Here is an 18,325-nt window from a genome sequence, read left to right as displayed (position 1 = left end):
CCTTAACGCGGCGGATCTACGTATATAAAGTCGTCGGGGCGAGACGCGGTGTCAGAAAGCCTCGTACTACACCTCGATATACCGGGATCGGGATCGGAGCGGAAGCGCGCACTCTTTCCCGCACGCAAAGGGCACTCGGAACGAGTAAACGGTGCTGCAGCGGACCCGGCCGATCGATTATCGAGAGGAGGACCCTTCTTCGGCTTCGTCCCGTCTCCCTTCTTCGCGCCCCCGTAGCCCTCGGGCCCGGCAAGGTGGGTCGGTTTATATGATTTCCGTTATTCGTGGATCATTGAATGTGCTCTACTCGCGTCGGCACGCACGCTCGTCGCTCGAAGGCACACGACAGTCGTACCTCGCTCACGCTCGATCAGCATTCAGATCGGTAAACGTGCCATGATCATTACGATCATCGTGGTTCGGTCACCCGCGCAGCTCCATCGGATCAAGCTTATCTCGTCGCGTTAAGCCGTTCTCCGTGTTCGATCTGGGTGTTGATCGTTGTTAATCATTGTCAACGTGCGTCTTCGGGATATGCTCAATTAAAATGCCTCTCGGTGATCAGGTTTCAAGGATCGTTAATCTACGTAGTGGAATGTTTCAGGGTACAAGGCGGCTTCAGCATGAAGGCGATACTGGTATTGGTGTTATGCGGCCTGGGAGCGTGCCTGGCCAATCCTCTGGAGAAGAAGGACAAGATAAGCATCATCGAGCAGCAGTCCGTGGTGATGACGGATCGGGCCAAGTACGAGGAGGAGCTTCTACGTAAGCTCAACTCGAAATGCTCGCAGAACGACATGAGCAGCTGCGTGATGCTCAAGCTGGTGACGTACATGAACAAGTTGCTGAAGAAGGCCTCGATCGAGCTCACGGACGACATCGAGATCAGGAAGACGAGCCAGGCCTCGGAGGACGTGATCACATTCGAGGCTGGCAGGAGCACGGACGACGAGACCCAGGTCCTCGATCTCATCACGAACAAGGTTTACGCCTTCGTCAAGTCGAGAAGCATCAAGTGGAGGATCCTGCCCGAGGACGACATCGTCGTGTCCGCGTCGGAGGATGAGACGGGCTCGTTTAATCTGGGTCTGTCCATCGAACGCGCCGATAAACCCGTTCAAGATGGTAATTACAAAATTTTGCATTTTTCTAAAATATTTTTCTAGAATACAATATTTTTCTTGGAAAAATCTCGTGTAAAATAGAGGATTTAAATGTCAGAAATTTTGTTTGGACTTTGAGTTAAAATTCGAAAATATGTTTGAAAGATATTCCCCTTTACTTATTTTTATTTTATAAAATTATTTGCAAAGAAATTGTGTTTATTTTAATTATTCAAAAATTAGAGTTGATGTTCTTTTTGTGAGAAAATGATGACACTACTTCAACATTAGACGTAAGCCATCACTCTGTTCGCGCGCGGACAGTCTCCAGCTTCTTGCATGCTTTATTTAAATGACGTGTCTGTTCTAATCTGGTTTCGATCTTCGGCGCGCGTTCACGCGCGTAAAGTTGTATCACCGGCTGCATAAACAAATAGCTTTCGCTTGCTCATAGCTCATTCATCTGCTCATCACCGAACTTTACTGCTTTCTCCGTGGAAAGTGTAATTATATACATGCTAACGGATGCGCTCAGCCATCTCTCACCGAAAATTACACTGTAATCGCTCCGTCTTTTGTAGGTCGCGGCAAGAAGAACAACATGGGCCCGCTCATCGCTGCAGCCGTCCTCAAGATTGGCTTGATCGGCGGTCTCGCATTCAAAGCACTCGCCCTTCTGGTCGGCAAGGCTCTTCTCCTCTCGAAGATCGCTCTCCTGCTCGCCGGTATTATTGGCCTGAAGAAGCTCTTCTCGCAGGGCAAGCACGTGACCTACGAGGTGGTGGCTCACCCTCATCACGGCTCCAGCCACGACCACGGCCACGACAGCTACTCGAGCGGGTGGGCGAGGAGCTTCCACGAGCAGACGCCACTCGCCGGACAACCGGATGCCCACGAGCTGGCTTACTCGGCGCACGTGAAGTGAACGGTCCCCCGTCGTCGTCGAAGCGGAAGCTGGACCCGGGGATCGGCGACAGAGATGAGACCTTGACGTGCCTCGGATCTGCACGTTCTCTTCTTCTTCCGGGTTCACCCTTCTGGATTCCCCCCCTCCGTAAAGTATTTATTGCGCTACTCGCACGTAGCTTCTTCGTCTTCATCCCCCTTCGTCTTCTCTCTTGTCTTCCGCGATTGCGGACGATTCCGCAATTGTGGCAATTCTTTCTCTCTCTCTCTCTTCTATCACGCCCGAATTTCCGAATGACGGATTGCACGATGCACGGACACGTCACTGACGCACGTACGTTATTTATTTACGGCCTGATATCAGCCCTGCGATGCTATCATCATCACGTATCTGGTGGGTGTACACGCAGGCAGGTGGAGGGGACTCCCTCGGGTGCGTAGGATGCGCATCGGAGGATACGCATCGCGAGATTCCGATCTCTACCTACTTCCGTGACTCTACTTGTGAACAACTGCGGACACGCTGCGAGATTCTCTCGGGATGTCAGACACGAGCGTCCTCACAAATTCTCTTGCCTTCAGTATTTCGATCTGTGATATCTTCTCGAAGACTTAGATCTATTGTACGTTCCGCATTGAACGCCAAATGTGATTACTCGACTCTCGACGGTTTGCCAGGTTCTCGCCTTGGCTGAATATTATTGTTCGCGCGCGCGATTATTGTTTTATATACAAGTGGCATTATATACATTATGTAGCGCTAACTGCATTATTTATAATATCTATTTCCATTGACGTGAGATTATTCATGAGGTTGCGGATTGAGATCGGGATAATCACCTTTGGCGTTAAATATGCGCGAAAAATGTAGAAATATATTTGGTAAAATATTTGTGGTGGAAAATTATCGCAAAGAGCAATGCAACATCGAGAATTCAGAACTCTCGTGCTCTATAATAAGGTAATTTGTTAGAGACCTATGTAACTCTGATTATGATTTATGATGATTCGTGATAATGAATTATGAAGTATGGTGTCGTAAAATTCAGTGCGTAAAACAAATTGCGCGTAAATTAGGATGACGCGATCACTCGGTTTGCAGATTGTAAATCGTGGGTTCGAACGTGCTTCCAACGGAGAGTCTTGTAGCGATCTGTTTGACGTAACAGACGGACAAATTTATGTACACGTTTATGACACTGGACGATTCCTTAACGGCACGACAGAAAACTCGAACGTTAGCACGCTAGAATGACGAGAAATAGCGACTAAACCACTTGAAGCGCGTGTAACTATGCTTTATTTATATTAATATGCGTCTAATTTACATCTAATTAACGAGATTGCGAAGTGTATAATAATATATTCTATATATTATTTTTCTATTTAAACAAATAAATATTTATTACTTTTATAGAACTGCGCATTCGTCTGCCATACTTACAGTTACAGAGAATGGTGTAAGCAGATAAAATAGCGTTACTTTTGTATCTCTTGATTTATATACATGGTAATAATGCAATTCTGTATTTGGCGAATTTTTATACCTGCGCTTGACGAATGAATTTAAAAAAAACGTCTGTACTCTAACATTTAAAAAAGAAAAAAAGAAAGATTATCACGTAATCGCCTTCATCCCTCTCGAAACAACATTCCGATACTGCAGCGTCTCTAAATCAATAAGAATTACTTCCTGCTTTTAATAGAATTTTTTAGGATCCCGATTCTCGTTGAAGGCCTGAATTTATCTCATCACTTTTTTCTATTTATCAGAGAAAATTATAATCAATATAAAAAAATAATAGTAGATGCATGATTGTATTATAATTGGTCACTGTTGTTCTCGTAACGTTAATTATATACCATCAAATGACATTTGCCGAAAAGATTGAACGTATCGAGCTATCGATTAAGGCTGTCCTCCTTTTTTAATCGCGATGACTGATGTTTCTGGTGAAACAACTTTCGAGTAAGTCTACGATCGAGACACGCTCGACCACGCATCGGCTAAACATAAGTCTCGGCGAGCGATACGGGCATTACAGTGTTCGGTAAGCATTTTAGTCACGATCGTTAGTCGTGGTCTATTTAAGACCGCCTGTAGACCGAACTTGTAGGACAGAGCATCGCGCAGACGCGAGGATACAAATTCCCGCGATTTCACGTCCGAGCGCGAGTCCGTTTCGTTCGCGATTTCGCCAGCGTGGAAAGGAAGAGCACGGAAGGTTTGCCGAAAAAATTCATTTGTCGTTTCTGCAAAGCGAATCCGCGGGGCGAAGTATACAGGAAGCTCTCTCGAAGCCCGTGAAGATATCGAACGTCAAGCGCAGCGTTCCGCTCCGTGACCCTTAGCGGGACTTTTAAGCGTTTCAGGCGTGTGATTATTTTAAATAGCTTATTGTGCGTGGCACGGTGCACCTTTTTTTGTTTTGCGACCGCGGTATTGCAGGCTCCTGTAGTATCGTCGCATCGAGGATTCGAAAAATTGTTTTGTCATTATTATAAATAATCATTCGATCTCGACATACTTAAAAAAAAAATTTATTTTCGAATTTACACGGAAATTATCAGTTCGTCAAGACATATCACGTGCGAGATGTATTGACGTTATTCAAGCGGCACTGCCGGAATCTGAGAAATTCGGGGAGAACTGGGCGCGTCCGGTTGTTGGATCGAAGGGAAAATGATCGAGCAGTGGACCGCGCGCGATGCGCGCACCGAGCGTTTCTCATTCAAATAAAGTCGGCCTCCTTTCTCGCGCTTTCACCATCCCGATCAGCAAGGATCAGAAGGGAGAGATATCCTCACCCGAGAGCGAGGGAGAAAGAGAGAAACAGAGAATAGAAGGAGCCGCGGAGCGGAGCGAGAAGGATGGAGGGCCACGCGGATCTCGTGCCGTTCAGGAAATCGACTTTCGATTTCCGACCTACGGGGGATCGCGGACTTGACCCAGTTCCTCGATTTTTTTCATCTTCTCTTTCGGCTTTTTCTTTTTTCGTTTCTCTCGCGAGGCGTTCGCACGTGTAGCGCCGAAGAGCTGGGAAGAGACTGTGAAGTCCGGTGTGTCCGAAACCTCGATCGCATACGGATATCGCGCTCGTTGATAAACGCATTCCACGACCCGTCCGCTCCTGAGCGCTGTCATTACGAGCTGTTACCGTCCATCGGTTTTTATTGCGACGGATCGCTGCCTCGGATTGATTACCGTGTATATTTGTCGCCGCGCGCCAAGCGGCAATTAACGCTGGCGCTACGGCGGACGGAGGGATCAGCGGGGAGGGATCTGGAATTAACCGTTGATTTCTGATTTTATGTGGGTCGATCGTCGCCGGTAACCCGGATTCTTGCCTCCTACAGACGTAATCACGTGCAGACCGCGCGGACCGATTGACGTCGCAGCAAACTGGTGAAAATAGCTAAAATTTCTTATGAAAGACTTATTATTACGCAATTATTACGATGGCAGTTTAGTCAATAAATATTGCTCCTCAGAGGTATCAAGTGGCTCCGCTTAATTTGTGAAAACGATGCTGCATAACGCACTGCTTCCTAACATTGTATTGTAAAAACCAAATATTAATTTGTTGTTCAATTGCCTAACCGAATTAGCTGCGTTAGTTTATTATTATCGATTTGATAACTCGAATGTTTATATTTCATAAATAATTTACCTATCTCTTTCTCTCCCTTAATATTTAGAAACCAGCCAAATTAAATTAAATATTATTGAAACACTAAATAGGCTTAAAAGAAATTCGCAAACACCTGAAACTTAAAAATCCTTTATCTCATCAACATTTCCTCAAGCTTCGCGACAGTATAAAATAAATTGAACAAACGACAAGGACGTGCATCGAGAAGATAGAATATTCAGAGGTGATAACGTCGCGACGCGCGATTCCGCTACGACCCGGTTAAATCCTGAACGCGAGTACGGCGCGAGATGGACTCGCAATAAACCCCAATCTTACGAGCGAATTAAGATGCAAAATGCAGATACGCGGGCACGCAGATATGCGTCGTGCGTGCTTTAAAGCAAGCAGAGCATGGCACGCACTTGCGGCGCGCGCGTTACTAATTAAACGGTCATTCCACACCTACACGTACACGTATGTATAACATGTACGTACACCTCTGTATTTACCGTCTGCAAACGAACGCCGAAATCCTAATCGATCGACAAGATCGGGCCGGCCCTCGGAGCCCCGTCGATCACGATTTATAAGGGCGATCACGGTCGTCCGTGTGCGATCGAGTCGTCCCGAGGAACGGTGGAACGATTTCGAGCCGTCTGCAGTTATACCTACGAGGCTCTGCTACGTATATACCGCGGTACCGGGCACGCGAGGGGAAGTGGAACAGAAGAGAAAGGCCGCAGAGATGAACTAGTTTCGGATGGTCATCTCTCCTTTCCTTCCACGTTCCTCGTCCTCGTCGTCGCGGCGTGCTCGCCTCCTTTTCTCGTTTCCTCATCCACACCCTGGCCCTGTCTCACGCTCGTAATATTTCTCACATTCCCTCCAGCCGCAAGAAGCAGCCTGCTCAGCATGCAACGACCGTCGCTCCATGAAAGCCTGTCCACCTGTCGGATCAGGATCCTCGTGGTGGTCCTCAACCACGGCGACGGCGACGATGACACGAGGCGCGGAGAAGAATCTCTGAAGCGCTAATCAAGAGCGCATATTCGCGGATGTACTCGCGCGGCGGGTATCATTTCCGCGCCCGGCGCGTCCGCGCTCGTCACGCTCGCGTGTACGATCGCGATTCCGCGATTCGAAATCGGCACGTTCTCTTCCGCTCCACTAAAGCGCGGAAGGAGAGAAAGGGAGAGGAGAAGCCGGAGCCGGAGTCGGATGATCCGGGAACCGGCGGTCCGTGATCTAGAATGGCGTTAAAGATCTCTCGCCACGGCGAGCGAGCGAGCGACTTTTGCGCGCGGATTACGCCGCCGGAACAGGGTGGCGACGGGGGGTGGTGGGTGGGGCATGCGCCCGGGGTAGGACGGGGAGCTGAAGAGGCAACGGAGGCGTCATCCTCGCCGATGGTCGATGATGGGCTCCCGCGCGAGCGGAGTGCCGGTCGCGCCGTAACGCTCTGAAACACTCCGCTCCGAAACAAGAATTAAACGAATCGCCCCGCGATTACGACGAGATAGATAGACCGGCGTCTACGTGAACGAAAAATTGCCGGCTAATGCACAGCAAGAGCAGAGAACGGCAGCCACCGTACCAATGCGCTCTCCTTGCTTTTTTCTTGGTACAATCACCGACCGGCACGTAGATCTATATAAATGGGAATTGCAAGCTCGTACGCTGCAGCACTCGGACCTCCGCCGTAGGTTCCGCAGCTTCGAGACAGTCTTATCATCTACCTCGCCGGGATTTTTTACCCTCGCGATTCCGCCGCGATCGCGTAACGCAACGTCGACGTCCGGTGCGAGGAGGAAGCAGACAGGAAGTACCGCGGTCCCGCGTCTCGTTTCTCCTTTCGACGACTCTTCATCGAACACGACGAGAAGATGCTTTGGATAGACGGCAGCATGATCAATCATCGCCGTATCAGCCCGCGCGTCTACCTGGCGTTGGTGATCTGCGCGCTGTCGATCATTAACACGATCAACGCCGCCGCGGCCACCGCCTCCATGGACAGCGCGAACACGTGGACGGAGTTCTCGACCTCGTGCGCCGCCGAGGACGCGAAGAACGTGTCGGTTTCCTGTCACGGGGTGCGAATCGTCCGGAAGATCGTGCAGCAGCTGCTCGACACCACCACCAAGGAGCGGAACATTGAACTGTTCGAGGGCGTGAGCTTGGTAGACGTACCCGGAAGTTCCCGAAAGGCCAGGGTGCTGAAGGGCTTTGGCACTCTCGGACCCTTCTTGCAGTTCCTGGAGGGAAGGGAACTGCGGGTGAAACTACCCTCCCTGTTGCCTCCCAACATCGAGAGCGCCCTGAAGGAGAGCCTGCCGTCCGAGGCCGAAGGTTGGTAATTTGTTAATCGCGTGGATTGTACGTGGAAGAAGAAGATTAGCTAGTGAAGCAACTAGAATAAATTATTTTAACTCAGTAAATAAATTTCTTACTGCAATTGGAAATTATTCTAGTTCAAGTCGAGTCTATTTGCGAACGAAATTTGCGTAGAGGATTAATACATAATAGAGGAACTTGAGAATTTATATTTTGCAGCGAGGAAGGAGGGAGGCGGTTTGGGCGGTTTTGGCGGCGGTGGTGGCGGTGGTGGCAAGAAAGGCGGCGGCGGCGGACTCCTCCTAATGGCTCTCATGATGGGTAAGTGCTCGTGAATGATTGGTACCGCGTGCAGTGATGATTAGCGGGTGATTACCGGTGATGAATGGACGGTTAACGTACGGAAATAATGATTACGCTATTTTATGTCCGCGCTACATCATCGCGTTTTGCTTCGTGTAAATATTTGCACATTTTCTTGAAATATTTCAAAAGAGAGGAAATATTGAGAATAATAATAATATTGCAAACGTGAGATATTTATTAAATTGTTGTTACATCTAACATCCGTTGCTCGAGAGAGATTTTACTCGCTAAATTAATTACAAGAGTTTGTGTATGTTAAAGTTTTCCATTTATTCAATATTATATTTTATAAATAATTTAATATTATATACGCGATATCGTACATTATATTATAGATCATTTTAATATAATTAAACATATCAAATTACGCATTACATGTCATTGCGTATTCTCTCTTGACGTATCTTACATCACGCTCAATTTCGAATCGCAACTGGGAGTCCGCATTATAATCCCCCCGGTTTTCTTTAATCTAGGTAAGATGATGGCCGCGATGGGCTTTGGCGCGTTGGGTCTCCTGGCCATGAAGGCGCTGATGGTCTCGGCCATGGCCTTGATGCTATCGCTGATCATAGCTGTGAAGAAGCTGACGAGCGGCGGCGACGATCACGGTGGTCATCACGTCGTTTACGCGCAGGACGTCGGCCATCATCATCGCAAGAAGAGATCGATTGATGATGATGATGACTCCACACTGCTGCCCTACCGGGGATACGCCAATCTCTACGCTAACTTACGGGCGTCCTGATGCCTTCGCTGATTGCAGCATCGACCGCGCGGAATTGAACTGACTGCTCCAAAAATCTATTGACTCTCCTAGCGCCTCTTGAAGCTCTTTTCTTTAAAGATAGACCACGGACAGACCCGACGTTGACAGTGGCGCGCCGAGACGATTGCATAATTCATTCATATCACATTTGTATCATCGCCTCCCTCATCACTTTTCTCGCTCATCTCTCTAACGCGACGCGCGCCTCTTTCAACGTGGTCCCCTTGTCCGGCTTTTCTCCTGGCCGTAAAACCGCAAACGTCAGTCGCGGTAGGAGGGTTAATGGGCGCTGGAGGATGACCGATGACGAGAACGTGACGCGAAATCAGTGACAGTGACGTCGACGAGACGACAGTGACCGAGGAACTGACGATTGACAGCTACGGTAGAAAGTGATGCTTGATGCGCATCAAGCCGCATCTGCCGCTCACGACAAAAATGTGATATTCGATTCCTTCTGGCCCATACCCCGACCCGCAACCACGACAGGACTCTCTTTCTCTCTTTCTGTTTCTCTCTCGAGTGAACAAACAATTACAGACAACGCAGCGACGCAAGCTTCGACGCAAGAAACCAAAGTACGTTGTTCGATTTTTTTATTTATTTATTTATTTTTCTACACACTGTATTTATTATTGCAACACACGCATACACACCCACACACACACACATACACACACATTAATAAAGCAAACGTGCTTGAAGGATACCATGTCTGCACTTATTAACGTCCCGATCGAGGCGCGATCCTCGATATTATTTATCATTAATTTCATGAAAGGAAGAATGTATCATATAATTATAATTTATACTTTTATAATTGAAAAACTTTGTAACGTTCATATGTTTACAAGCACATACTATAAATTAAAACTGGATTTAAACTATTCAGTATATAATTTTTCGAAAAGAGTGCACATGCTTATTAGAAAACGTTCGTTAAAGGCATTTGCGAGCGAGGAGGAGCGGACGGTTTTTCGGATATCTTTGGAAATTGAACGGCACGGCCTTCGTCGGCCTGCCGATGCTTTCCGTTTGCTTGCACGCGGTGCATTGGAAAATCGCAGGAACGAGGTAACGAATCGAGCCAACGAGGAAAGTGTGCCGGCGACCTGCCATGTCGCACGTTGCATATTCACCTGCGTACGCGCGTTTACCCAACTAACGTCGTTCGTTGCGACGCAGCCGAATAATGGCACGATGCGAGGCCAATAATAGCGGATTCAGCCAGTTAAGTGGATTAACGGCGACAGCGCGTCGAAACTTAAGCTGTTGACGATGCCGTCGAGACGACACGCGGCGAATCCGATTAATTGCACCGACGCTCATTACGCGTTTCGCGTGTTTAATCACGGTCGTGCACCAGGATGTTGTGGCAGGCGCACGAATTTTCCTCATAATCCACATTTGTCTTGGAATCGTTTCATTTATATTAGAGCGGAGAGCGTTTGAGTCCGCAGCGACACTCGCGAGCGATTCAATTATGAATCGCGAGCTCTTCCGGATGTGATAAATCAATCGCGGATGATTCATAATGAGTTGCGAAAACGCGATGTATCATCTCAGCTTGATCTCTCTCTTTCAATACGAAACGGATCGGAGAGCTCGATGTCAGGAAAAACACCGAGGGGAAAAGAAGATAACGGAGAGGCACGATGAGGGAAAGGCCGAGCAAGGAGGTAAAACGTGAGAGGAACACGTCGTCCCATCTCTCTCCGTGCATCTCCTGGTCTCCCCGCGTTGGATTCCTCCCACTGTAGCCTCCATAGCTCTTTCTCTCTCTCCACGTGGAAGGGGAAGGAAGAACACCGGCTGAGACCCACTGGCACACATACCGATCGTTTCCTTTTTTACGTTTCGAATATCATAAAACGTGGGGACCGGCGTTGAAAGCAGCTCAGACCGCTCAGCGGATCCGAGCGGAGCCGATCGCTGCGCTGCGAGCGCAATCGCCGAGATGCGATTTCCTCGCCAGACACCTCGTCTATGCAAAAATAGGAATTAATTTATAATTTCCGTTGCGCTAATTCGGATTGCAGAAGGTTTCGCAAGATGTCCCCGTCAGGCGAACTTTAATCGTGGGAATTTAGCATGCGCATTAATTTTTTTCAATCATGCATTTAATTTTTCTTTAATCATGCATCGTTGTAGAGTCGCCCTCTTTGAGCATGAATGAGAGGGAAAAAGGTAATGCGCGAGCAATTTGACTGCCGAATTTTTATTATGCTTGGTAACAATGAATTGCTTGGTAAAAATGAATTGTAATCCTATTGAGAGTGATCAATGAAGGCGTTCGTTCCCTTTCGATAGATCCTACACATTGTAATAATTGTCGATCTTTTTATTTCTTTTTGTAGTTTGACAATTTTTGACTGGAAATGAAACATACTACGTTTATTTAATCTATTGTCCTCTTAACTCAATTTTTCAATTGAGAAAATTAAATTTTTAAATTGCGTTCTCTGCCAATAATTTATATATTATTCCATTCAATCAAATATCTTCTTCTATTAGATGTCTTCTGTATTTGCGTGTCCATTGCTGCAATATAAGCAATTTTACCAACAATATCAAATAGTACAGTTGATTTGAACGACGCATCGCGCTTTGACTGGAAATTGAAAGGGTGAACGCCGGTTTTTCTGGCACAGCAACTGCGTTATGGTCCACAGGAGGGAAAGATGAAACTAATCGGACGCGGAAGAGTGCCCCGTTACATTCCACACTCGTTACGAATCTCGTAAGGAAATTTAAAATTCAAATCCGAAACTGCTTGGCTACCGCTCGATTTTTCAGGTCATACGCGTCGATGGCCAACGCCGATGAACGTCGTAGAAACCGATCCATCGAACGTTGCATCAGAAATTCCCAGCGCAGCGTCCGTCGAGCTATGGACATTAAACTAGTTACTGACAAGTCCGACAGCCAGCATATTCGACACGACCACTGTTTCTTTTCTAATTTAGGACGAGAAGCATTCGCACGCCGAATAGACGCGCTTTCATCGGCGCTCATTGATACGCTCTTCGGCTTCGTTCCTCATTCACGAAATTTTGCAAACGGCATCTTTATTCATTGGCCCACTAATTTGAAAGAAATATTGCGATCTGGGAGTACCCGGGAATATTCACGAGGTACGTATTAACATCCCATGTATATATTTTATCCTCAGGAGAGACATTCCGCAATAAAATATTCTCACCTGCTAATTTGCGTGTAATTTCAGGATAGCCTCATTGAGCCGAAAGAATATTCATTTCACGACCGAGATAAGATTAAAGTTAAGATCGAAGAGACGCTTTGTACTTTACAGTACCGCGCGTTTTTTAGCGGTAAACCGCGTGATAAGAGCGAGAGTTGGCGTAGTCAGTTTATTGGAAATATCGCCTGCTGATGTACGTTTCACTGAACGGAATCATACGTTCGATCTCCCCCCGTGCTAAGCATAGTGATTTTACAGCGATGGGCGTGCCCGCAGCTTAACGATCGTTGCTCTCTGCGTAAAGGAGAAACTGTAGTTTTACTTTTTAAGGCCTGTTCATCTCTCCTTCTCTCCGCGGGCGTGAAGGATCGACGAAAGGATTCTGGGCGGTATCCAACGATCGAGAAAGGATGAATGAGCACTGACGTAAGGATGGGAAACGCGCTTTACGTCTGCTTTTCATTGAATCCCTTTCGGCGTCGAGAAGATCCGCCAACCGGCGCGATTGCATCTTCTTTACTCCGCAATAATTGCGCGCATCGTGCATCATTGACAAGCAGATTCGTGCGAGAACAACAGGCAGCTTCTTCAGTTCTTCTTCTCTGTTAAAAAAAATTTCTTGTTTGATCAGAATTTTAATATAAAATTTAAAAATATTAAATCATATAATGTAAAAACTTGTAAAGTATTTCATCTCCTACCTTGAAAAGCTAAAGATAAAAGATAAGGATATGTAAAGAAAGTAACTATTAGGAGTGTGATTTAGTTTTGAGGGTTTTGCAACAGATGGCTGTAGTGTCAGTTTGTTCCAATAGCTGTTTCCGATAACTGTTCTTTCTTACAGTCTTGACATTATCTATCACATTTAGTAGCATTATAGCAATAACAGTCGTGTTTATATCATCGTAAAAATGCAACTTCCGAAACAGCGTTTTCGACATGCGTTGCTTTTGTTTTTTAATCAAAAGAAAACTGCGGCTGACGGTTATAGAATTCTTGTGGAAACTTGTGGTGATTCTGCCCCATCAATTAAGACGTGTGAATACTGGTTTAGACGCTTTAAAAGTGGTCATACTGATGTGAAGGACAAAGAACGCTCGGGACAACCAAGAAAGCTTGAAAATGCAGATTTCCAAGCATTATTGCACGAAAATCCAACACAATCCACTTCAGAACTTGTCAGAGCATTAAATGTTGATCGTACAACAGTTGCCAAACATTTACATGAAATGGGAAAAATTCAGAAAGAAAGGAAATGGGTTCGACATGAATTATCGGAAAGTGCCATTGCGAACCGGTTGAACATTTGCATTTCGTTGATCGCCAGGCAAAAAAAGAAGAGTCTTTTGTCTCGGATCGTTACTGGGGATGAAAAGTGGATCTATTTTGATAATCCGAAACGCAGAAAATCATGGGTGGATCCAGGCGAACCATCAACATCCACTCCGAGACGCAATATTGACGGTTCAAAAGTAATGCTCTGTATTTGGTGGGATAGTGTACTATGAGCTGTTAAATCCGCATGAGACTGTCACGGCTGATCGTTATCGACACCAATTGTACAAGTTGAAGCAAGCATTGGACCAAAAACGACCACCAATTGCGAGTAAACGACGGAAAGTGATTCTTCTTCGTGACAACGCTCGACCTGACGTTGCGTTATCAGTGAAACAAACACTATTAGAGCTTGAATGGGAAGTCTTACCGCACCCCGCGTATTCTCCGGACATTGCTCCATGCGATTATTATTTGTTGCAACACGCTTTAGAGGATACACACTTTCATAATTTGGAAGAAGTGCGAAAATTCGTCGACGAATGGATCAACTGAAAAGAAGAGTGATTTTATCGTGGTGGAATCCATCTCTTGCCAGAAAGATGGGAAAAAGTGATAGAAAACGAAGGAAAATATTTTGATTAAGGTATTCATTCATTATCATATTTAAATACATGCGTTTTTGAGCAAAAAAAACCCTCAAAACTAAATCACACCCCTAATATATTAAATATAATATACCCGGAAATGCAGAAGTGAAACATCTCACATCCTGCACATCTCACGCGCATTCCTGATCAGACTTCCACACTGGAAGACTCCTGCCAACCATGAGACCACACAAGTCATCAACACATGTCTCCGTGGTCGACAAGTGTGTTTCACTTTCTCGAAATTCGGGAACCCACACGGCGCGAAGGCGTCCGCTGCATACGAAGATCCTCATGATCGTTACGTGTTTTCGGTTACCCCAGCAATGTTCGCCATTCGCAGCGAGAGGCAGAGGGTCAGAGGGAAGTGTAATGAAAACGACAAGGCGACGCGGACGGTTGGACGGTTAGACGGTTGAGAGTCACAGGGTCAGAGTAGAAAGTGGTGTCCGTGTGCGCGGCGATGAAGGTCGCATCCGGGATGTTTGAACCTGATCCAGTGTTCTTTCATTCATGCCGGGATCCGGAGTGCCGCGCGTCCGGAGGGTCAACGCCACGCGGGGACCCACCTACGAGGAGAGAGTACGATGATTTCCGGGGCTCTTCCTCGTGAGCTGCGCTCGACGATCGCCTGCAACGTCCAGGAGGACGCTAGTTGAGCCACTTAAGTTATCGCTCATTATGTGGCTGCTCGTTCCGCGATACACGATAGCTTCGTGTATCTCTTCCTTGCAGTGTTCTCACGAATGGGGCTTTCAGCAGTAAGGGATCTAATCAGGCGGAGAGGTCGCGTTGCGGAGAGGACTCGTCCGACTATTCCGTGGGTTTCGTGTCTTTTTCTTCCTTTCCTCAGGAATAGAGAGGGGATAACGTTAATTAAACATGGTTTATGGCTGTTTGTAGAGATTGTAATGAATGCATTATTGCCGCGCGGAGACCTCGTAACTGGTTCCTTAAACGTCGATTCGCATACGCTTTCTATTCTAGGCTAAGGCGCGCGCGATGCCCGACCGGCTCGGAAATGAATATGCTGATTAATCATTTGTCATCAAAATTATCTTTCATTAAAGATGATAGTGAAGGACGCTTAAATAAGCACAGTCACACGGGTCCGGCGTGCACGAAAGCCGGTTGGTATTAAGGCTGGAATTTAATATCGCTGCCGGAGCCTCTTCGAAAGTCTGTTTACACGAGATTTAACACATTCTTGAAATTTGGGTCCCATCCGTTCTTCAATTTTGCGTGCGTGAGCGCACGGAGTACGGAATCGGAACGAGCGTGGAACGCCGTGGGATCCGAGAGCGAGGATAATCTATCCTTAAATGTTAATAATTCGTAATTCTCTTTTCACGATTCTTTCACGTTTTACTTGAATAAAACATCAGTTATCGTACTTGCAAATTTAAGGAATAAAATCGAGAAATGAGAATTTCCGAGGAAAAAATAATACAATACGATAAGTAATCTATTTTATCATACAGAGTATAAAAAACATCGCATTATGCAAAGTATGAACGAAAAAAGGTGCATAATTTCTGGTTTCAAATTATATTGAGAGCCATCGTCTTTGATAGAACAAGTGCATTGGATTCACGTTATTATTAGAACCGGGTCATGTTTGATGCTTCAAAGCCGAACGGCAAATAAAGTCATTCCACATATGCGACACGTACGTAAAGGAGAGGAGAGGAGAAGTGTCCCACTTGTAACGCATGACATTTTCTATTCTGCGCGACCCGGCCGCGGCATTGGGATAATCCTTCCAGTAACGAGGCATTGTGCGAATCAATCTCGGCCGTTTCATTTTCTACGCGTTGCGCTCAGCTGGCGGGATGCCGACAGCCGGCTGATGAATTGCAGCGTCCAGCATGAGCATCGCAGCGATGCACGCTTGGTCCAGCACGTAGGAAGTAGTGCGTTGTCGGAAGAAAGCGCTTTTACTGGCGCTCGAGGCATCGGGCCCCGCGTCAACACGCCCGGCCTCTATTTGCTCTGTCGTAGGCAGGTCGCAGGTCGCACATCAGCGATGGGCGGCGTGGTCGGGCCTCTCCTCGTGGGTACACTTATCGTCTATTGGGCGAACACGTCTACGCACCATGCGTGCAGCCGAACGGCGGGTCGCACGAGCCGGCTCACGCATATTCACGTATGCCAATTGGGAAGAAAGAAAGAATGAAAGAAAAAAAACGAGGCGGTGGGGCGCTCACTGGTGGACACGGCAGAGGAGGGGCCCGCCAAATATAAGCTAAAGAGATTGCCCGATGGACCACAACGAAATTTAACTACGCACGACTCGGGACGACTTTCGGAAAGGAGCGTCCAGAAACCAGTCTCTGACTCCCTCTACCTCGTGGATTTATCGATCCGACTGATTAACGCGACGCGCGCGGTATCCAGTGTCGATTGCCTTGAAGGGACTTGCTACGAGCTTGAAGATGCTGAAGAAATTGTTGATCCTGACGACCGCGATGGTCCTCGTCAGTGGGCAGAACATCGACGAATGCCTGAAGCAGGACAGCATATCCTGCGTGCAGAAGACCCTCTACAGGACCGCCAAGGAGCTGTTCGCCAAGGATAAACTGGAGCTCGTGAGCGGGATCAGTCTGGTGAAGAGCAACACCGACGCCAGGAGTTCCCGGTCTAGCAAGGAACTCGTCTACGATCAGGAGATGGACGCCGCCAATGACATCGTCGACAGGCAGAACACCCTCGAGAACTTTATCAGCGACGAAGCCGGAGAGTTCCTGACCGGTCGCAGCCTTAGGGTAAATAATCGCTTCTACGCAACGAGACGTCGCGATAGTTCAAGTCGATAACGTTTTCTTTGAAAATTATGATTTTATTGTCGCGTTTGTACATTTGCTCGAAACGCTTCTTTCGTATCTGTCGTTTAGAAGTACGATCGAGTTCGATTTCGATAATCGAGCTTGGAATAATTCTTTCAGATCAACCTTGCGCCCGCGTTCGAGAAGTTCCGCGAGTCGGCTCGCGCCATCAGCGAGTCTATGCCATCGGAGATTCGTCAGGCCGTTGATGAGGTTGTTGAAGGTAACGAATAATGTTCACTGTGTTCTTTAGTTCACGTCGATGCACACGTAACATTGTCAAGTCAATTTACCATTACATAAGTAATTCAACTAGTAACAATTGTTTTTCCCGTATTCACAGGCCGAGGCAAGAAGAAAGGGGGTATCAAGGGACTGTTGCCCCTGCTGATCGCCGCGAAAGTGAAGCTCGGCGTCTTGGCAACCCTCGCGTACTTCGCCATCGGTCTTATGGCCAAGAAAGCGATATTAGCGTCCCTCATCTCTCTCGCCATCTCTGCCTTCGTCGGCATGAAGTCGCTCTGGCAAGGGGGTAGCAAGAGCGTCTATCATCACGACGTCACCTCTTATAACAACGGTTGGGCCGGCGGTTCCGCTGGATGGTCTGGCGGCGTCGGCGGTGGATGGTCCGCTCCCGTTTCCAGCGGTGGATGGTCCAATGGCGGTTCCGCGGGTTGGGAGGATCCTCATGCCTACTCGCACAGCCAGGCCTACTCAGGATATCATCACTGATCGATGCTGATCGTTGATGATTGATCGTTCTGTCCTATTTTCCTCTTCTTTTTCTTCTTCTTCTTCTTCTTCGTTAAAGAATGGGCGATGAGAAGCCGGGTGTCTCCAGGCTTCCCGTTGGCCCTTCGTTGTTCGTGGACATATTTATTCTTATTTATCATTAAATAGTGAATACACGGGGCGCCCGGCCCTCTCGCGCGGTGTACATAAGGCGTATATTACACACGCTCGCTCGCGTGCGCGCCCGCGAAATCAACCGATCAAGCGGGTGAGAGCAATGGTAATCGAATCAAACTGAGAGGCTAGTCGCAACGTCGTTCGACAACGGAGTCGTAACTTGCAAAATCACGGCCTTGCTATCCGTATGCGGATAGCGCGTACTGTTACTTCACCCGACCACCAGTTGACGAATCTACACAGTTACATCTAGTCCAATACGATGTATATGAAACGCAATAAGCTACATTATCCCCACGAATCTGTGCGCTTTGTAATATGCATGTTTATTAATATAATATTATTTGTACAAAA

At 47.2% G+C, this 18,325-nt stretch overlaps 3 protein-coding genes across 3 annotated transcripts; all 3 read left to right on the top strand.

Annotated features, from left to right (window-relative positions):
• Window positions 1-623: 623 nt before the first annotated feature.
• LOC105279056 lies at window positions 624-2,028 on the top strand. Its single transcript, XM_011338596.1, has 2 exons — window positions 624-1,125; window positions 1,685-2,028. Exons 1-2 carry the CDS (start codon window positions 624-626, stop codon window positions 2,026-2,028), a joined length of 846 nt encoding a protein of 281 aa, XP_011336898.1.
• A 5,145-nt stretch (window positions 2,029-7,173) lies between these two features.
• On the top strand, window positions 7,174-9,997 carry LOC105279057. The gene is made up of 3 exons (XM_011338597.1): window positions 7,174-7,990; window positions 8,195-8,296; window positions 8,818-9,997. Exons 1-3 carry the CDS (start codon window positions 7,528-7,530, stop codon window positions 9,087-9,089), a joined length of 837 nt encoding a protein of 278 aa, XP_011336899.1. The 5' UTR covers window positions 7,174-7,527; the 3' UTR covers window positions 9,090-9,997.
• Window positions 9,998-16,503: 6,506 nt separating this feature from the next.
• Window positions 16,504-18,325, top strand: LOC105279058. Its single transcript, XM_011338598.1, has 3 exons — window positions 16,504-17,002; window positions 17,183-17,285; window positions 17,406-18,325. Exons 1-3 carry the CDS (start codon window positions 16,673-16,675, stop codon window positions 17,792-17,794), a joined length of 822 nt encoding a protein of 273 aa, XP_011336900.1. The 5' UTR covers window positions 16,504-16,672; the 3' UTR covers window positions 17,795-18,325.

Source organism: Ooceraea biroi, chromosome 9 (assembly GCF_003672135.1).
Source record: "Ooceraea biroi isolate clonal line C1 chromosome 9, Obir_v5.4, whole genome shotgun sequence".
Classification (NCBI taxonomy): Eukaryota; Metazoa; Arthropoda; class Insecta; order Hymenoptera; family Formicidae; genus Ooceraea; species Ooceraea biroi.
This window is presented reverse-complemented; position numbering and strand designations above follow the sequence as displayed.